General features: G+C 40.2%; 1 protein-coding gene across 1 annotated transcript; it reads left to right on the top strand.

Moving 5' to 3' along the window:
- The first annotated feature begins 314 nt into the window (after positions 1-314).
- LOC129498443 (aurora kinase C-like) lies at positions 315-909 on the top strand. Its single transcript, XM_055307757.1, has one exon. It carries the CDS (start codon positions 315-317, stop codon positions 828-830), a length of 516 nt encoding a protein of 171 aa, XP_055163732.1. The 3' UTR covers positions 831-909.
- The last annotated feature ends 16952 nt before the right edge of the window (positions 910-17861 follow it).

The raw sequence follows: 17861 nt of genomic DNA, 5'->3' as shown, positions 1-17861 counted from the left end.
CACCTCACAGTGAGAATGGTGAAAATTAACAAGACAGGAAACAACAGATGTTGGTGAGGATGTGAAGAAGGGGGAACCTTCTTGCACTGTTGGTGGGAGTGCAAACTGGTGCAGCCACTCTGGAAAACAGTATGGAAGTGCCTCAATAAGTTAAAATATAGCTACCCTATGGTTCAGCAATTGCACTACTGGTTTATTTACCCCAAAGATACAAATGTAGTGATCTGAAGGGGCACCTGCACCCCAGTGTTCACAGCAGCAATGTCCACAATAGCCAAACTGTGGAACGAGCCCAGATGTCCACTGACAGATGAATGGATGAAGAAGATGTCACGATAATGGAGGAATTGGCAGATGCTCTGACTTACTGCCACGAGAAAAAGGTGATTCACTGGGATATTAAACCAGAGAACCTGCTGCTAGGGTTCAAGGGTGAGGTGAAAATTGCAGACTTCGGCTGGTCTGTGCACACATCATCTCTGAGGAGAAAGACAATGTGTGGGACTCTGGACTACTTGCCCCCAGAAATGATTGAGAGGAGAACATACAATGAGAAGGTTGATCTGTGGTGCATTGGAGTACTTTGCTATGAGCTGTTGGTAGGATATCCACCCTTTGAGAGCCCTTCCCATAATGAGACCTACAGACGCATCCTCAAGGTAGACCTACGATTTCCCCCATCATTACCTTTGGGGGCCCAGGACTTAGTCTCCAAGTTTCTCAGATACCAGCCTTTGGAAAGGCTACCCTTGGCCCAGATCATGGAGCACCCCTGGGTCAGGGCCCACTCGAGGAGGGTGTTGCCTCCATCTGTTCAAATGGCTTCTTGAGGCCTGTCTGCACCTGTTTCATTGTGTTTGTTCAGAGCTTTGCTGGCTCTCTTATCTTTTGTTTCTTCTAAGATGCTAATTAATAAAAGCTGAATCATTTTGTAAAAAAAAATCAAATATCAAATATTATTCAAAATCAAATATTACTCAGCCATCAGAAAGGATGGATACCTACTATTTACATCAACATGGATGGAACTGGGGTATTATGCTGAGTGAAATAAGTCAATTGGAGAAAGACAATTATATAGTTTCACTCACCTGGAATTTAAGAAACAGCATGAAGGCTATTCCTAATAGGGGATGGAAGGGAAAACTAGGAAGAAATCAGAGAGGAAAAACTATGAGAGCATCTTAAATCTGGGAAACAAGCTGAGGATTGCTAGAGGAGAGGTGGGTAGGTGGGTGGGGTAACTGGGTGATGGGCATTAAGGAGGGCATGTGGTGTGATGAGCATTGGTGTTTATGCAAATGATAAATTATTGAACACTACATATGAAACTAATAATGTACTATATATTGGCTAATTGGATTTAAATTTTAAAAAGGATGTGTGAAAGCATTAAATAAAAAACTAACCATAAAAGAATAATCGATCCATCAAACTTTACCAGATTTTTAAAAAGATTTATTTATTTATTAATGAGACACACAGAGAGGCAGAGACACAGGCAGAGGGAGAAGCAGGCTCCCTGCAGGGAGCCCAGTGTAGGACTTGATCCTGGGACTCCAGGATCACGCCTTGAGCTGAAGGCAGACACTCAACCACTGGGCCACCCAGGCATCCCAAACTACAGCAGATTTAAAAACTTGTTCTCATCAAAAAATATTTTTGAGGGAATGAAACAATTAGCCACAGACAAGGAGAAAATACTCATAATACACATAACCATATTATATAACGATGTTTTACAAACCATTTTTTAAAAATTCACAACAATCCAATAAAAAAACAGTCCCTTAACAAAAGAAGTTAGCTAAAACAGCCGATAAGTTTATGAAAATATGCTCAACATTATATGCTGCTAATAATAATATATCATATATTACAATATCTTTGGCATTATATTTGGCCATCATCAATAAAATGAAGCTTATGGCTATTCTATAATCCAGCAATTCCACTCCTATATATTTACCCAAGAGAAATAAAAACATATATCCTCCAAAGAACTTGCTAAACCATGTTTATTTTGGCTTTATATACGTATAATCAAATACTGGAAACAATTCAAATAACCATCAAGAGAAGAATGGATAAACAGATTTGCTGTATTTAGGCAACACTTAATACTTTTCAATTAAAAAAATAAACTGCGAGTACATATTTCAACATGGATAAAGCTCACAAACTTTAACTTGACTAAAAGAAGTCAGATATAAAAGAGTATGTGCTGTATTGATCCTATTCATACAAAGTTTAGAACATGCAAAACAAACCCATGTTGACAGAAGGGTGGTTGCCTGTGGGGTGTGTGGCAGGCAAAACAGAAATTTCTGAGAATGTGGAGTGTTCTTTTGATGAGAGTGTGAGCTCCACAGACCCATGCTCTTATAAAACCCATTTAAATGTACACTTACCACTATTCTCAGTACTCCGCAAATTTCACCTGAGTAGATACATGAATTTAATTGCTTCTCCTTTCTTTCCACAACCTCAAGCTATCTATACATCACATCATATTACCTGTTTCTGAAAAGATAAAAAAATGATACAAATTAGTGTAGCTTTCTGATTTTTAAAATGTTTCTTCTTCACATGTTTTAATATTAATTGATTGTAAATTTTGGTGAGAATTTGATCACCACATTACGTGTGCATTTTATCAATACAAATTATTATCTCTGTACCATTTAGTTTTTTGTTTTAATTTGAAATCTTCATCTGGCATTGATACTGCTACTCTGTTGATGTAGTTAGTGAGTCTTTTAGTTGTAACCCTTCTATATTCTTTAGGTTTAGCTTGTCTCTTGTAAATAAATTTTAGTTGAGCTTAATTTGTTTTTTTAAACATAGTTGTTTCATTCTTTTGTATTTATTTTGATAAATAAATACATTCGATCATTTGGATTATTACCTTCTCCTGTGGTTTACTTTTGTTAGACTCTATTTGCTGTGTTGTGTTGGCCTGTAGTGATTTCAAAGGTAAAATCTTAACTATTAAAATTGAGGAAGCCTACTGGTTAGTTTTTTTCCCTATCAACGTAAAGTGTAAAGTAGTATCTACTGTTACAGGAATGCATAAGATGATAAATTCGGGGAATCTCACTCGTTAACCACAATTTCCCCTACTCCATTTTAAAATTTTCATTGATGTAATATTAAAGAATTATTTTAATCAACATATTAAACTTACATTCTCATTATTTTTTCTCAAGACATTATCTGGTGTCTATGGATTATAGTTTGACTAGGGTACCCTCTGCTGTTGGAGAGGTTGGGACCTAGGCCTGTGTCTCCCAACCTTTGGATTTAAAAATGATTAAATTAATCATATAGATGCTGTCAATCCTGCAGATTAAACATCTAGGGCATTGAATCCATTTCTTAAATTTTATCAAATTACTTTGAATAGTGGTCAAGCAATTCAAATTGCATGTAGGTTTTAGTTCAGGAGGAAAAGTAATACTAAGTAAGTAATCTATTTCCAAAAATATGAATGAAATCCAGAAATTTAGGCCATATACATGGTCTGCAATGACGTAAAAGCACAGAGAAAGCGAATTGCACATTACTCCGGACACACAGCAAACCGCTGGTGTGACAAAGTGTTCTCTGCACCATCTGTGACTCCACCTACTCTTTGCACTGCAGGAAGAAGTATCCTACACCAACAGCTAGATGTAATAAGACATAAATGGTACATCCATGTGGGAGACGAGAGGTGGAGTTTACTAAAATTTTAAATAAAATTCATTTTATAAAAATTAATAGTTTAAGAAAAATGCCTTGAATTTACAGGATTTAAAAGCTGGATGTTGAAGATTAACATCTAAGTGTTCCCCTCATTTGTGCTCCCAGTTTCTCCAGGGTTAAAAATTGGAAATCAGTGGTTTCATTTGAAATCTTGATGTTTTTTGTTTTCATTCCATGTGGATGCACTAGTTGCTGGGTGGTTGATTACACCAGAAATTGTTTCTCATATTTCTAGTATAGAGAAGAAACACGACCACTGCATGTGGTCTTCCCACCCCATCCTTTCCTCTGTTTGAAGAGGCAGAGGCAAGAGACAGGCAGTGCTAGATTTTCTAGAAAAGGAATTACACATAAATTGCGTGTTTGCTAACAGAGCCAATATATTAAATGTATTCTTGTCTATGAATAAAATAAATCACTAAGTATATATCATTAATAAAGACATATGAGACCTTTCACATTATGTCAAATTATTACATTAAAAAGCTTGGGAAAGAAAGGGCAAGCCAATAAAACTTGAATATGCTAAGTGATCATTAGAGCTGGGTGTGATAATTGAAATTTGCTTTGCAGTAATTTCATTAAAAATTCATAAGTATTCTGGCTCCTTCCCTTCTCTGCCTAAGCTAGTAAGGAGTCAGGAAAGGATACTTAAGATGTACACACGTTGTTGACCACAGTGCTGAGCACAGGACCCAAGGGACCTAGGTGAGGAAACGTGTAAACACACGTTAGTTCAATGCTTTCTTTGGATCTTGAGTTTCAGTCTGTTTCAGAGGAGTGGGTATGACCCTACCATTCAGTTTTAAACTTCTGAGGAAGATATTTTTTATTTATAATCTCATAATGCTCTATCCAGTGTTTTGTGCAATGTTGAATACTTGGCAATTATCTTGGCCTGATTAATGTTACAAACTATTTCACCTCTTAGGATGATATATTTCTTTTATTTTTTTTATTTTTTTTTGGATGATATATTTCTTGATCTATTCAGGTGTTATTTATTTTTTTTTAAATTACATGCAAGTGGAAAATAATTGTCATTAACGTCGTCTCCCTGGTGTCTCTCTGAGAAATGTGAGCTCCTGGCGTGGCATATATAAACACCCAGGATATATTATTTGATACAAGAGGTTGGAAGGATATTATTCCAGAAAAGTGTCTTTGATAGTCTCATGGTCATCATCAATCCATGAATATGTTTTCCAAAGCTGTGGGTATTGAGCCTGAGAAATTGATTATGGTTGGACTTCTTCCAAATCCCTTACTTTGTGTTAGGAGGACTCACCAAATTTAAAATGCATTTGCTGAATAGATTTTCTTTTTTAAAAGACAAGTCCTGTGTGGTTTAAGGACAACTGATTATGTGTTTTAATTACTAAAATGCCTGTTGGTAAAAGCTTTTAAGATTTTAATCAACCAGCAATTTGAAATTTTAGCTCAAAAAAAAGGATAACTCTGTCCACTAAGAGCAAACCAATTAGAATCTCTCATGACTGAGCTTTCCATGTGTCTTGAATTTCAAAATGTTTTGATGCATTCTGAAAATGTAATAGCCATGGTCCTTTTTATCTTACGGCTTTAGATTCTAGATTTCATTTCATAATCGTATAGTATACACATGCCAATCTACTTAAATCATCCAAAATATGTGTCCTAAAAACACTGATGTATTCAAGGAACAAGCTTATAAATTGTCTATCATGGAAGGCAAAGTTGCATCCATTCGTAAATTTCTCCAATGGGACTTGAAACGTTACCGTTACGGTCAAGAATTTGGCAGGTTGGTGCTATTCATGAACTACCAGCTCATATCCCCTAATGCCCTCTTTAGCCAAGACTAAACAATAATTTATTTGGCTCAAAGTTGGATTTTGCTAATTTGCTTTTGGCTTGATAATATGTACTGCTGCAAAGAGTTTTTGGAGCAGTTGATATATAGGGGGCGTATTAAATAAAGGTGGAAAATTATATTACATTTTGTCACTTATTTTACTTCCTAAACAACACTGATATACAGTTAAGTCATCTTAGAGAGTTTTAATAACCTGGAGCAACATGTACTCACTTAGCAAAAATTGAACATGAATGCCTTATATTACTTATTTAGGTTATTTTATTTTTTCAATTTCCACAAATTTGGGGATTCCCTATCTCCATGCCTATTGGGAAAGCATCATTCTAAGGGCTACCTCCTCCAGGGACATCATATAATGAACCAGAAGAAAATCAAATTGCTCTCCAACAACCATAGTTAATGTAATTTTACAGGACCAAAAACAAAGTCTTCAGTGCAAAATATGGACTTAGCTGATTCTCATGCAGTCATCTGCTCCTTCCATTCTCCACATTCATGGAAAACTTGTTCAGGTACTTGAATTACTCTTGTTTTTATCTGTTATCCTCACCTCAGCTTTCATCGACCTCCTTGTCGTAGGAGCCATCATTTTTGTTCTTTCCCGCTCACCCAAGCATACAGAGGACATCTTGGCTATAGGTATTACCTGTGCTGAGCAAACAACACACTCTGAATATTCTTTTTGCTCACACAGCATGTCTAGTAGAGTTGGCAATAGTCCCTCAGCCAAGAACACTGCTCCATCTACACACTTGTGGTGGCCAGCTCAGGCCACTAGCTCTGATCTGCATTTCAGAGCATCCTCAACTATATTGTCAATGACTCCTTTCCTCTTGCCCAGCAGAATTCCTAAAGATTCACAGCACTGTATTATTTTTTAAGAGAATTGAGAACCCCCCAGGAGGAGAGATTTTCCCATCTCTGCTCCCTTCCCATTGCAAGTCTACATCTGCTCTCATTTTTCTTTCCAGCTTCCTTCTATATATTTTATGATCATGAGGGCCCTTCTATCTAGATGGTTCTTCTTCCTAATCCATGACCTATTCTCCACCTGTGTAAACTACACATATCATATAAACTTCCCTTCTGGAGGTTCTTCATACTCTTGTCTTGAGAATATGCACATCTGCTTGCTTCTATCATAGAACTGATTCCTTGCGCCAAAATTAGCAGTCTATAAATCTCTCCTCAATGCATAACCCACTAAAAAAAGGCCATATGCTCCTCAATGATAAAGATTGTTTCTTACTCATCTTTGTATTCCCTCGCTGCCAAATAATGATGGTCCCAATGTTTATTTAATTATGTACTATGAAAACCAAAACTTGGTGTTACTTAGTAAATGAATGAAGCGTGATATCTCCTTAAGATCAACAAAAGATTGACACTTTTTTAGGGACTCATTTTAGCTGACATAATTTTGAATGAATTATTGAACATTTAAGTTCTATATTTCCAGAGTTAAGAATGTCATTATTTTAACTAACCTGTACTTATATGTTGACATGTGGGGCACCTTCCCCAGGTGTCCTTGCTACATGTCTGGTTGCTAGGTTTCAAATTCCCACACTGGTTTCCCTTTACCTCTTCAAAAGAGGTCTTCCTCAAATTTCTATGATTTTTTTTCTCTCTCTCTAGAGTTTCTTTCTGGGCTCTCTGATCAAACCTCTTGATCAATTCTCTTGCGGTTACCTCAAATTCACACCCTTGCCTTTACTTCTTTCTCTGATTGTCTGTCTTTGAAATACCTCTACTGAATAAACAGAAAAGCTCTAACTCAATCCACCTAAAGCACAAAAACTTCCACAGGAGGGGCCGTGCATCTGCTGGCCAAGGACACAGGGCATGGGTCTGTTCAGACTTGGGCACTGGTCCTAGGATCTGAATAAACTCCAAAATGTCTCTAAGTTTGTTATGTCATGTAAAACCACTGTCTGTCCCATGGAAGGGTGCTGTGACTGCCAAAGCTAATACCTGCACAGGGTACCTAGTGGGACTCCTGCCGCTAGGTGGGTCAGAAAGTGGCTGTTCTTATTAACAAGATTCTAGTCTTTGTTGTCTGATTTCCCTTAGACCTGGAAGGTGTAAAGGTCCTAGAAGGAGTTACCTGAATGTGTCCATTACAGAATATTATACATTTGTACTACTTTTCAGTTTGGATAAATTGTAGCTGTAATCTTTAACTTTAATTCATCAAGAACACCGTATCTCTACCAAATTTAGTAGAATTGTACAATTACTTTCAAATCATTCATCTCTCTTTTAGTTTTTAATCTGTTATTCAAATATATATATTCTATTTTTTATTTGTTTAAATGTTTTCATACAAATGTATATATGTCAGATATATTATGCTGTGATTTGATATATGTATGCATAGCAATCACAGAGATTTTAGAAAATCCTTGTCCAGTTAATAATTCATATCTTAAGCCCCAACAATTCTTCCTACAATAGTAAATATTGTATGTTCTCTCTATAACCAAGGCCGAAAATGACTGAAGGTTATTTCATAAGTCAGCCACTGAGACTGCAGCTGGGTTCTGCTCCTGACATGCTGATCTTTGGTCTGTAGGTTCTAGCTGGTTGAGTAGAAAGGCTCCTGTAAAAACACAGGACAGGTCATGCCTGCAAACACTTAGAAGGTAGATACGGGGAAGATGGTCTCAGTGGGCCAAGAGTGGAGGTGTATCCGTGGACACCTTGAACTTCTCACTGAAGCATATGACCTGTAGATGATAATATTCACCTCAAAAAGTGGTTGTGAGGATTAATTTAGACCATATAAATTAAGAAATTAGGTTAGCGCCTGGCACAAAATCAACACTCTAACTTGCTGGTTTCTTGATCTTGCCTGACTAATTTTCTCATGTCTAAAGACACTAATGAAGTTAATATCACTAACCCAGTCCCAGGACAACGGAGTCAGCCACAGTCATATTTGTGTGTGTGCGTGTGTGTGTATGTGCTGCTTTTCTTCTAAATTTTATCCAAAAGCTGCTTTTTCATGCTAAGTGAAAAATCTTAGGATATTTTTAAAAATTGTTCCTACCCTAAAAAATAATGTTTTCATTGTGGGGAATATTTGTCAAAACTGATTCTTGCAGCTTTTCACTATTAGAAAGCCTACAGTTTTTCACTAATTATGCCTGTTTATTAAACTTGAGGGGAAAATATCACTTAATGGCCACTATCTTAACTGTACCATGTTGATATAACTATTCCCTTATTTTTTATATTTATTAAACATTTTCTATCAAAAGTAATACCATAATAAAACGGCCAAATAGAATCATTTCTTCATTATTTCCATTGAATATGTTTCTATCAGAGGAATTACTGATATCACTTAGATATGTGTAAACTGGGATCCCTGGGTGGCGCAGCGGTTTAGCGCCTGCCTTTGGCCCAGGGCGTGATCCTGGAGACCCCGGATCGAATCCCACGTCGGGCTCCCGGTGCATGGAGCCTGCTTCTCCCTCTGCCTGTGTCTCTGCCTCTCTCTCTCTCTGTGTGTGTGTGTGTGTGTGTGACTATCATAAATAAATAAAAATTAAAAAAAAAGATATGTGTAAACTAATATGAATATATTTTTGGATACATTGCTAAACTGCTTTTATGAAATGTTGCACACAATTATTATTCACAATTGTTTCTAAAAGAGGCTCTAGTCCTGAGCTCTTCCAGTATCAAGTAGTTTAATGTTCATGCTTTACTAACTTGATGTGTTTAAAGATCTTTTATTTTTGTTTGATTTATTTTATTGCTAGAGATTTTTTTGTATATTTTTATTGGAGTTTGATTTGCCAACATATAGCATAACACTCAGTGCTCAGAGATATTAAACTATTTTATGGTTATTTCTATTTTTCACTATCTCCTCAGTAAAATTCTATTAAACACATACCCACTTTATTTCCCCCATTTTATTCTGGAGGTTTTCACAACAAACATACAGGTATCTAACTGCCTTTGTCTATTGAGGAAATTTCCTATTGGCGTATTTGTCACAGAGATGGTTTCACAGTGTTTCCCTTTTTAATTTTATTGTTGCCATAAAAATAGTCTTTCCAGTTGCTAAGGCACATTACTGGTCTCCATCCTTAGGGAATGTTTCCTCATCGAGAGATCAGATAATTACTAGATCCTATGCTCATATAATGTGTGGTTTAATTTATACATATCTCTCTATAATGTAATTAAAATTTGCTTGGGTTTTCACAGGAGGTGAAGTTCTATTTTATTTCAAGTTTAAAGAGCATCAGACATAAATAAATAAATAAATAAATAAATAAATAAATAAATAAATAAATAAATTAAGAGCATCAGACAGTTCTGTGTGTTGCTGGTGTCTCTCTCAGGTGAGTGTCCACACTGCTCTTCTAATGTGCTTGCTGCTTCTACCTGGGGCTCGGGTTAGCGATTCTAAGTTGGGTTTTATGTTTGTTGTTCGGTCGAGGCCTTGGTAACCACCCAAACACCAGCAAGCCTGTTTCCTGGAATCCACAAATGTGCAGTCAGATGTGGCTTCTCCACAAAACACACCTTCTCAGCACAAGCAAACTGGTCAATAAGTTAATGGCATGAATCGATGGGAAAGATTTGAAAGAGATCTTAATTAAAGAAACAGCTGCTGATACAAATTATGTTTCCGATGTATTGACAGGGCGCAGGGCTTGTCATAGCCGGCCTGAGAGCAGTGGGCAGGCGGGCAGTGGCCTCCTTGGGAACCCAGTACCTCCCACACCTCCTGGTGTTTGTTCCCAGTCAGATAGGGGACACTTAATTGATCACAGTGAGCCCAGACATGCATTTATACGATGATGGAGGCCCAGTACATTTATAATGATTTTCCCCATGTTTTACCCATTAAAGTGTGAATCAATGACTCGAATTCTCTCCCCTTCCTTGTAAAACAGATATCTTTTTAGACTTTCTCATCTATTGAAATAACCAAATAATAAAGTAAGTCTGCAGTATGACTCCAAAAAGATCATTTTATTCCTCTTATTATTTGGTGATAACGGTTTTCTTCATGAGCCAAACAAATGTTTCATTGAGGAGAAGCTTCCTAAACCTTTGCACTTCGTACAAGAGCCTGCCCAAAGCTTCACCCACACATCCGAGGGGGGAAAAGTCCCTTCTCTTGGAGAAAAAAAAGATCTAAAAATTGCTGTGGTGAAAAAGAAATGTAAAGGAGGTGAGGAGCGGGGTGATGAGTGAGGGGAGGACTTGGAGGGAGGGAGGGAGATGAGACTCTGAAGGGAAGAGGGAACAAGAAGCCCTGTCCTCTGGCAGGACACCACTGCCACTTCAAGTCAATGGCCAGAGTCCCCAAGTGGTTTACCCGGAGAGAGCCAGTTTAAAGATGCATCCATCTGTGATGTCAGCAGTACTCAGCACAGAGCTAATGAACCTTCAAAGATCAATATGCAAACTTGCCCACTGTACTGTCTGAAAACCTACTGCTCCAGCAGCTTCTGTGGCCAGAAGGAGCAGCTGATGTTAAACCACCCACTTCCAACTGCCAATCAGAAAGGCACAGATGGCATTTCTCATCCCCTTGGCTCTTTAACTGAGGGGGAAGAAGCCGGAGAGGTCTCAGAAGTGCAGCCCAGTGGTTGCCATGCCCTGTGGTCCATCTTACTTCCATGTCAGGGCTTTACCAAAGTCACGAGCATCCTGGCCCTGATGACATTGTCACTGGGGGCTGTGCAGGGGTGACAGCTGGGAATACAGGTCTGAGCTGAGGCTTTTCCAGCCACTGTGAAGCATCACCTGCAGGTGGGCAAGGGAGCTAGGAACCCTCCAAATACAGCAAGGGTTTAGGATATAGGTATGTGTTAGTGGTTTGTGGCAAAGTCGTGGTGGCTTAGAAGATGGCAGTGATGATAATCTCGGATTATTAATTAAATATTTTTTGACCATAGGGGAGGGTCAGTACCAGAAATTTAGGACTTATTTGTGTGACATTAGGATGATAATCATTGTGCACAGTTACATATGTCATCACTGGTTATTCTGGAATGACTAACTGGCCCTTATTGTGAACATGTCATGAGAGAGGGACCTGATTTCCATGCCGATCGGCAGACTGATTAAGGAGGGGTGGGGACCTGACCCTCTCTTCTTCCTGGGACAATTAGAGGAAAATGAATCTAAAGTTGGGAGTATAGAAATATTTTTTTCCTGCTAATTCAAAGATGGACTGAAGTTCATTTCTTTATTTGGAGCAAAATAGCAGGGCTGCTGAGTATGCTCTCCGTGGCTTCTGTTACTGGTCTACGTCACAGACGAGAGGCTGAGAGAAGCCACTTCCCCATCACTCTTGGTAAGTCCACGTACACCGCAGAGCCCATCTCAGTATGGACGGATGATGTGAGGATAAACCAGACCCATGTGCTATCCTGGAAGGAGGAAATTCTGTTCCTAAGGAAAACCACACACTTTATCCACATACCAAAGATGTGTTGTACATCGAGGCATCTGAAGTGCTCAGTGGGTCTCTTCCTCAGAGTACCAGGGTTAAGCTCCAAGGCAAGTATGAAGCTGATGCATACCCAGCTCAGCAGGACTCACAGCCTGTGGCAGCCCTGTGACACACGGATACTCAGACTGGACACCAGGGCCATCACAGGGATGTCCCCACATGCTGGGGAGTGGCATGCACACTCCAACACACTCCTGTCTGAAATCCCTCAGCAGGAGCCATTGGTGGAATATTTGAGAATGCAGGTGTGGGGCTGGTCTGGGCAACCCAGGTCTCCTGATTCCCCCATCGTTTCCCCTTATGGAAAATCACTCTGCCTCCGAAACAATATTTGAATACACAGGTAACAAAGTCCTCATGTGAATGTATAAATTCTGGTCTGTTAGGCTCAGAAGTGAGGCAGGGAGATGAGCTTGATAAATATGTTATGTCTCCGTGATAGCTCCTTATGTGATATTACTCCAATAAATCATGGAGCTTGAAGGTCACAGCATCCAAACACCGTCTTCCGTTCTGCAGAACCTCTGCCTGTTTAACTCGGCTCCCAACCACGTGAGAAGTGAGTGAAGTGCCTGGACGTGGGGGCCATGCTCACGACGGGGCTGTGATGGATGCAGGTGCACCCCCAGAGGGGATGCCTCCTGCCCCCCTAAGGCACAGACCCCCAACTTGGGGACTCAGAGGGCCGGGATGGCAAAGGTCCTATGGTATTTGGGGGTTACCTTGCTTAAAAGGGATGACCACTCTCTAAACACACGTAAGCCTCACGCCCAGATTTTACATTTAAAAATTGCATTTCATGGGTGAATGTTGCCAACTAGAGGAGGCAGCTTTCAGTACATTAGCATTGCTTCTATTGCTTTCAAAATTCAGTTTAAATAAGTAGCTCAAGAGGGAAGAGCTGCATAAGAGATAAATGTTCATTGACCCTTAAAAACAAGTCCTCTCTGAGCATTTCAGCCCATGAGGAAGGGAGAGGGGTGTTATCATGCAGGAGGGGTCCAGCCTCCTGGCAGGTTCAGGAAGATACGTGTGAATATTTTGCTTTGTTCTTCTAAGTCTAGAAGAGCTGAGGGGTGACCTTTCCTGCTAGCATGTGAGTCGGTCAGCCAAACTCGCCCAAAGAGGGATGTTTCCAGAGTCCAAAGCAAGGAAGGCTCTAAACTTCGAAAGCCTAGCCCCGTTTTCATTTCCAATTCTGCCACGGACATGGAATGCAGATTTGGGCAAATCATTTCATTCCTTGGAGCCCAAGAATCCCACCATTTAAAAGGTGGCAAATGGCAATAATCACTATCAGCATGTACCATAAAGCAAATGTATTTACTCTTATATTAGTGCAGAATTAATAGCTATAATTTATATGTGTGTATATACCTCAACACACACACATCATATTGAACTCTTCATAAGAAACATATCATTTAAATGCAAATTGCTATTACTGTTTTGTAAATAATTTGAGGATGAATAATGACTGTCATAAGGAAAAAAATATATCTCCCCCATGCATTTTGTAACTTGCAATAATTAAGGTGTGTATATAATTTGTGTTTACATTGGATGATTCTTTTTCTTATGATTTCTGTTATTAAATACAAACTGTTATTTGGAATGGTTTAATTGGATAATTTATTTCAGACCACTTGAGGCCTAAAAATGCTGCTGAAGACATGAGCTGCAGGCTCCGGGTGGAACAGAGCAAGTAGTGAGGCCGCAAAGACACCAGCAGAGAGCTGTGATCACAGGCTGCATGAAATTTATCTCCCATGTGGGGGGTCTGTTTGTTGGAAAGAGTAATAGGCACATTTTCCAAAATTCCACTCTTTGAGGTTATCCTGCCTGGGGTGATTTATCGATGGTTTGGTGTTCAAAGCAGAAGGTGTTCAAGTTTGGAATTCTGAGATCTGTCTCCACTATCACGGGGCAGGAACACACATGAGGATTAGAGGTGATCAATCAATCAATCATAGATCAATAAAAAAATAAACACAAGAGAAACTCACCATCAGTTTCATTTATATAAAGCCATATAACTAGCTTGACTGCTCACCCGTGGCAGAAATAAATAAATGGAATCCATGCTAAAATGGCTGTATTGACAAAGTAGCTTAACTCTTATGAAGACGGAGCTGAAAACCTACCTGGATGTATGAGAGAAGTGGTCCTTATTAATCAGACCTATTTCTTGTAATGACAGCTTCATGGGCCATGTTCTGCTCTGAATCATAGATCAGATTGGAGGCCATCCCCATGTCTCCTGCACTGCGATGCCTAATGTGGACACCCGAGAAGACCACTGGGTGGGCAGAGTTCTCAGGAATGGAGCAAGCTCATTCTTAGAGAGAATGGGACCATTGCTGGTGGATCAAAGAACTGGCCCTCAGATGACTCACCCACACTCACTCACACTCACACACACCTTGGAGACACAGGTGTGCCCTCAGGACACCCCTTGCCATCCCTAGAGCCATTGGTCCTCATGCACTTGGTTCCTACAGAGGTCATCATGTGCCCCCGGGGCTCAGGGTGGAGAACTAATGAGCAGCAACACCTGAGAACCTGACTGGAGCCAGACCAACCTCCCCCAGAGACCCAGCTTGTGGAGCCATGATGTTACCGTCTGCAAGTGACACGATGCCTGGCACGGAGGCAGGGGCTGGGGCTTTGCTCCTGGCTCATAGGAGGACTGGTGACCATCAGCTCCAATTCAGGTGAGGACACCAAAGCTGAGATGAGGGGACAGGGTCAAGGTCATTCCACAGGTGGTCCTAGGCCACACAACAATTTTTAACAAGGAGTGCTCACTTTCATTAACAAGTTCGGTGAGTTCATCACATTTGTTTAAGAAACCTGTGGAAACACTAAATCCCAGTGTAGGGTGTTGATTTAGTTAAAATGCACACTTGCACACAAATACACAGACACACACATATAAAAATGCCCCCAGTAAAACAGGATATTGGGTTTTATTGATTTATTTAGCCTCTATTTTGTCTCCATTTCAATTGGCAACAGTAAGCATTTGTGCTTGTTGATGTTTGAAAATGCATTTCTGCCCTTTGCATATCTTTCAAGCTCCTGAAGAAACAGCTCAAGCGTGTTTTTAATGTTTTTATTATGTATTATCTGTTTCAGGACACTTCATATGCTTGCATTCTCTGGTCCTGTCTGCGTGGACACCTGTTGCTCAGGCCCGAGCCCTGGTGACAGTCCAGCAGTGTCCTGTAGTTAATGATCATTTGATGGTCTTTACAGCTTACCATTCTGAACACTCCTGAGCATCCAACATCTTCAGAACTCTAGTATTTCATAGCTACTTTTCTCCTGAGTGTGTTTCTACACCTAGTGTGCCAGATGGGGGTGCAGTGCCGAATAGGGTGAGTGACTCAATAAAGAAGTCACTCTTTCTTAGTGACATTATGTGTCACGGCCTTATGGGTGGTTTCACCTAGTGAAAAGGAGTCCCCTTTGGCATGCATCTGACCACTGGACCAGTTTGGGGCAGAAGTTGACATAAGTACAGAGAAGGGAGAAATCGAGTTAATGAGGAAAGTATGGTACACTCAACCGACTTCTCATGAATTTGGTGGCTCCGCTTCCCAATTTTACAAGTGATTTTCAAGAAGAGGAGAGTGGCATGTTTCCTACTTCAGTGTTTAGACTGAGAAGTGGCAAAAAAAAAAAAAAAGTTCATATCTTGACTAAAATGATGTCCTTAATTATATTTAAATGCATGTGTTAAAAGGATAGCAGGATATGACAAATTATAAAAGCAATGCATCTGTTTTAAGTGAATGTCCTGTGAAATAAAACATCTAGATATTTATTGATATCTGTGATCAATAATTTACCAGCAGGTATAAAATATGTGTTCTATCTGTGTGAGGATTGTCATCTCCGTGTAGCCAAGGATCCTCAGAGTTAGGACCATCAGCACCTGGATAATAATACCAATGATGTGATTACTGAATATACCACTGAGTGATCAAAGGGAAATGAAGAGAGGCCTCCACTATCTCATCCCAGGAAAGTGGACACACAGTGACCTGCCTAAGTATTTCATGTGACAATTCTTTCACAATGTTTTCATTTGTAATCATTTAACATTTGACCCTCCATCCACCTGGTTGTGGTGCTTGTGAGCACACAGGTGAAATATGGAGATTTTTAAAAAGTATTATATTTACTTATTCACAAGAGACATATAGAGAGAGGCAGAGACACAGGCAGAAGGAGAAGCAGGCTCCCTGTGGTGAGCCCAATATGGGACTCAATCCCAGGACCTCAGGATCACTCCCTCAGCCAAAGGCAGATGCTCAACTACTGAGCCACACAGGTGCCCAAGATGGAGATATTTGAACTGGCCACCAGAACATACTTTCACCTCAGAAAGATTGATGATAAACAGGAAGACACTTTTGTACCTTTGAATCAACTCTCTCTGGAGGAAAAAACATCTCCAAATATGGCCTTCAACATCATATCAGAAACTAGTAACTTTCAGGCACTCAAATATGAAATCCAGACTTCTTTCATTCACAAAAGTCACTGGAAACTTCTAAGAAATAGTTCCCATAGATGCTTCATTGTATGATGAGAGATGGGAGACTCCTCAATATCGAAAGCACAAAGAGTCCTTTACTTTGTCTGGGAGCATGGACGAGGGCTGGCTGCAGCCGCCATTACTGATGGAGAACCCTGCAGCCTGTGTGGACACCCCTCCTTTGGAAACCCATGGGTTCCTGCAGCTGAATGTCACAACCAGGTCGCCACAGGCTGCTCGTGTCTGGTGACAGCATTTCAATGCTCAGCTGTACTTGAGAATGGGGCTCCCACTGACAGCTCTAGTTCAGAGGGCCTTCAGCAGCACCTGAGTGCTTGTGCTGAGAATGGTTTTCCATCTGCCCTCTACTTCCAACCTCCTGGTTCCTTGGGAAAGCTGAGCACAGGCAGGCTGGGGCATCTTGAATTTCGGTTCACCCTTGAATATTCCTCCTGCTTGCAGAAGTACGATCCAGAGGGAAGTGGCCCAGTTGCCAGAACACACGCTGGGATGAGATCCACAGATATATCTGGACCCATTAGATCATCACTGTGTCAGCCGTAGCAGGGACTTGGCAAGCTGTCCTCAATTCAAGAGGTCAAAAAGACCTCAAATCTTGTGCAGGATGGGACCAGCCAAGGAACCTGGCTCACCCACATCTGTCAGCACAGTGTGTACTCATGCAGGATATCCTCTTGGCCACACATTTTACCCCAGTATCCCTGCAACCAAGGACACTTGCAGATTCTTGTGTGATCTCCATGAGGTCCAGGGCTCTAGCAGAGTTCCACAAGGTGGCCGCCCTGGCTTCCAATGTTTTCCAGAGTTTACTGGTTTTTAGAATGAGGGTGCACACAAACCGCGAGTGGCCCTTCCAGGAAGCCCCACTGCCCCCTCAACTCCCACAGCTACCTCTGACAAATTGGAGGTAATCAAATGCCTGGTATAATCCTGATAAAACTCCAGGGATAGAACTCTGGGCAAGGTCTGGATAGAATTTTTTTTAATTTTTTTTTCAGACAGCCAGATTATTCAAAATTATGGCAATCAGACGCTGGTGAGGAAGAAAAATGATGATATGCTTTACAGAAACCACTTAAATGCCACACGTCTCGATAATGTAATGTCTCCGCAACTGTTTCTGTTTAAAGCTAATAAAAGTAAACATAAGACATCCCCGTGCTTTCGTATCAAATTTATTACTTTGAGCGACAAAATGA

This window comes from Nyctereutes procyonoides, unplaced genomic scaffold (assembly GCF_905146905.1).
Source record: "Nyctereutes procyonoides isolate TBG_1078 unplaced genomic scaffold, NYPRO_anot_genome, whole genome shotgun sequence".
Classification (NCBI taxonomy): Eukaryota; Metazoa; Chordata; class Mammalia; order Carnivora; family Canidae; genus Nyctereutes; species Nyctereutes procyonoides.
This window is presented reverse-complemented; position numbering and strand designations above follow the sequence as displayed.

Coding starts and splice junctions, on each gene's coding strand:
- LOC129498443 (XM_055307757.1), top strand. CDS start 315: ATGGATGAAGAAGATGTCACGATAATGGAGGAATTGGCAGATGCTCTG.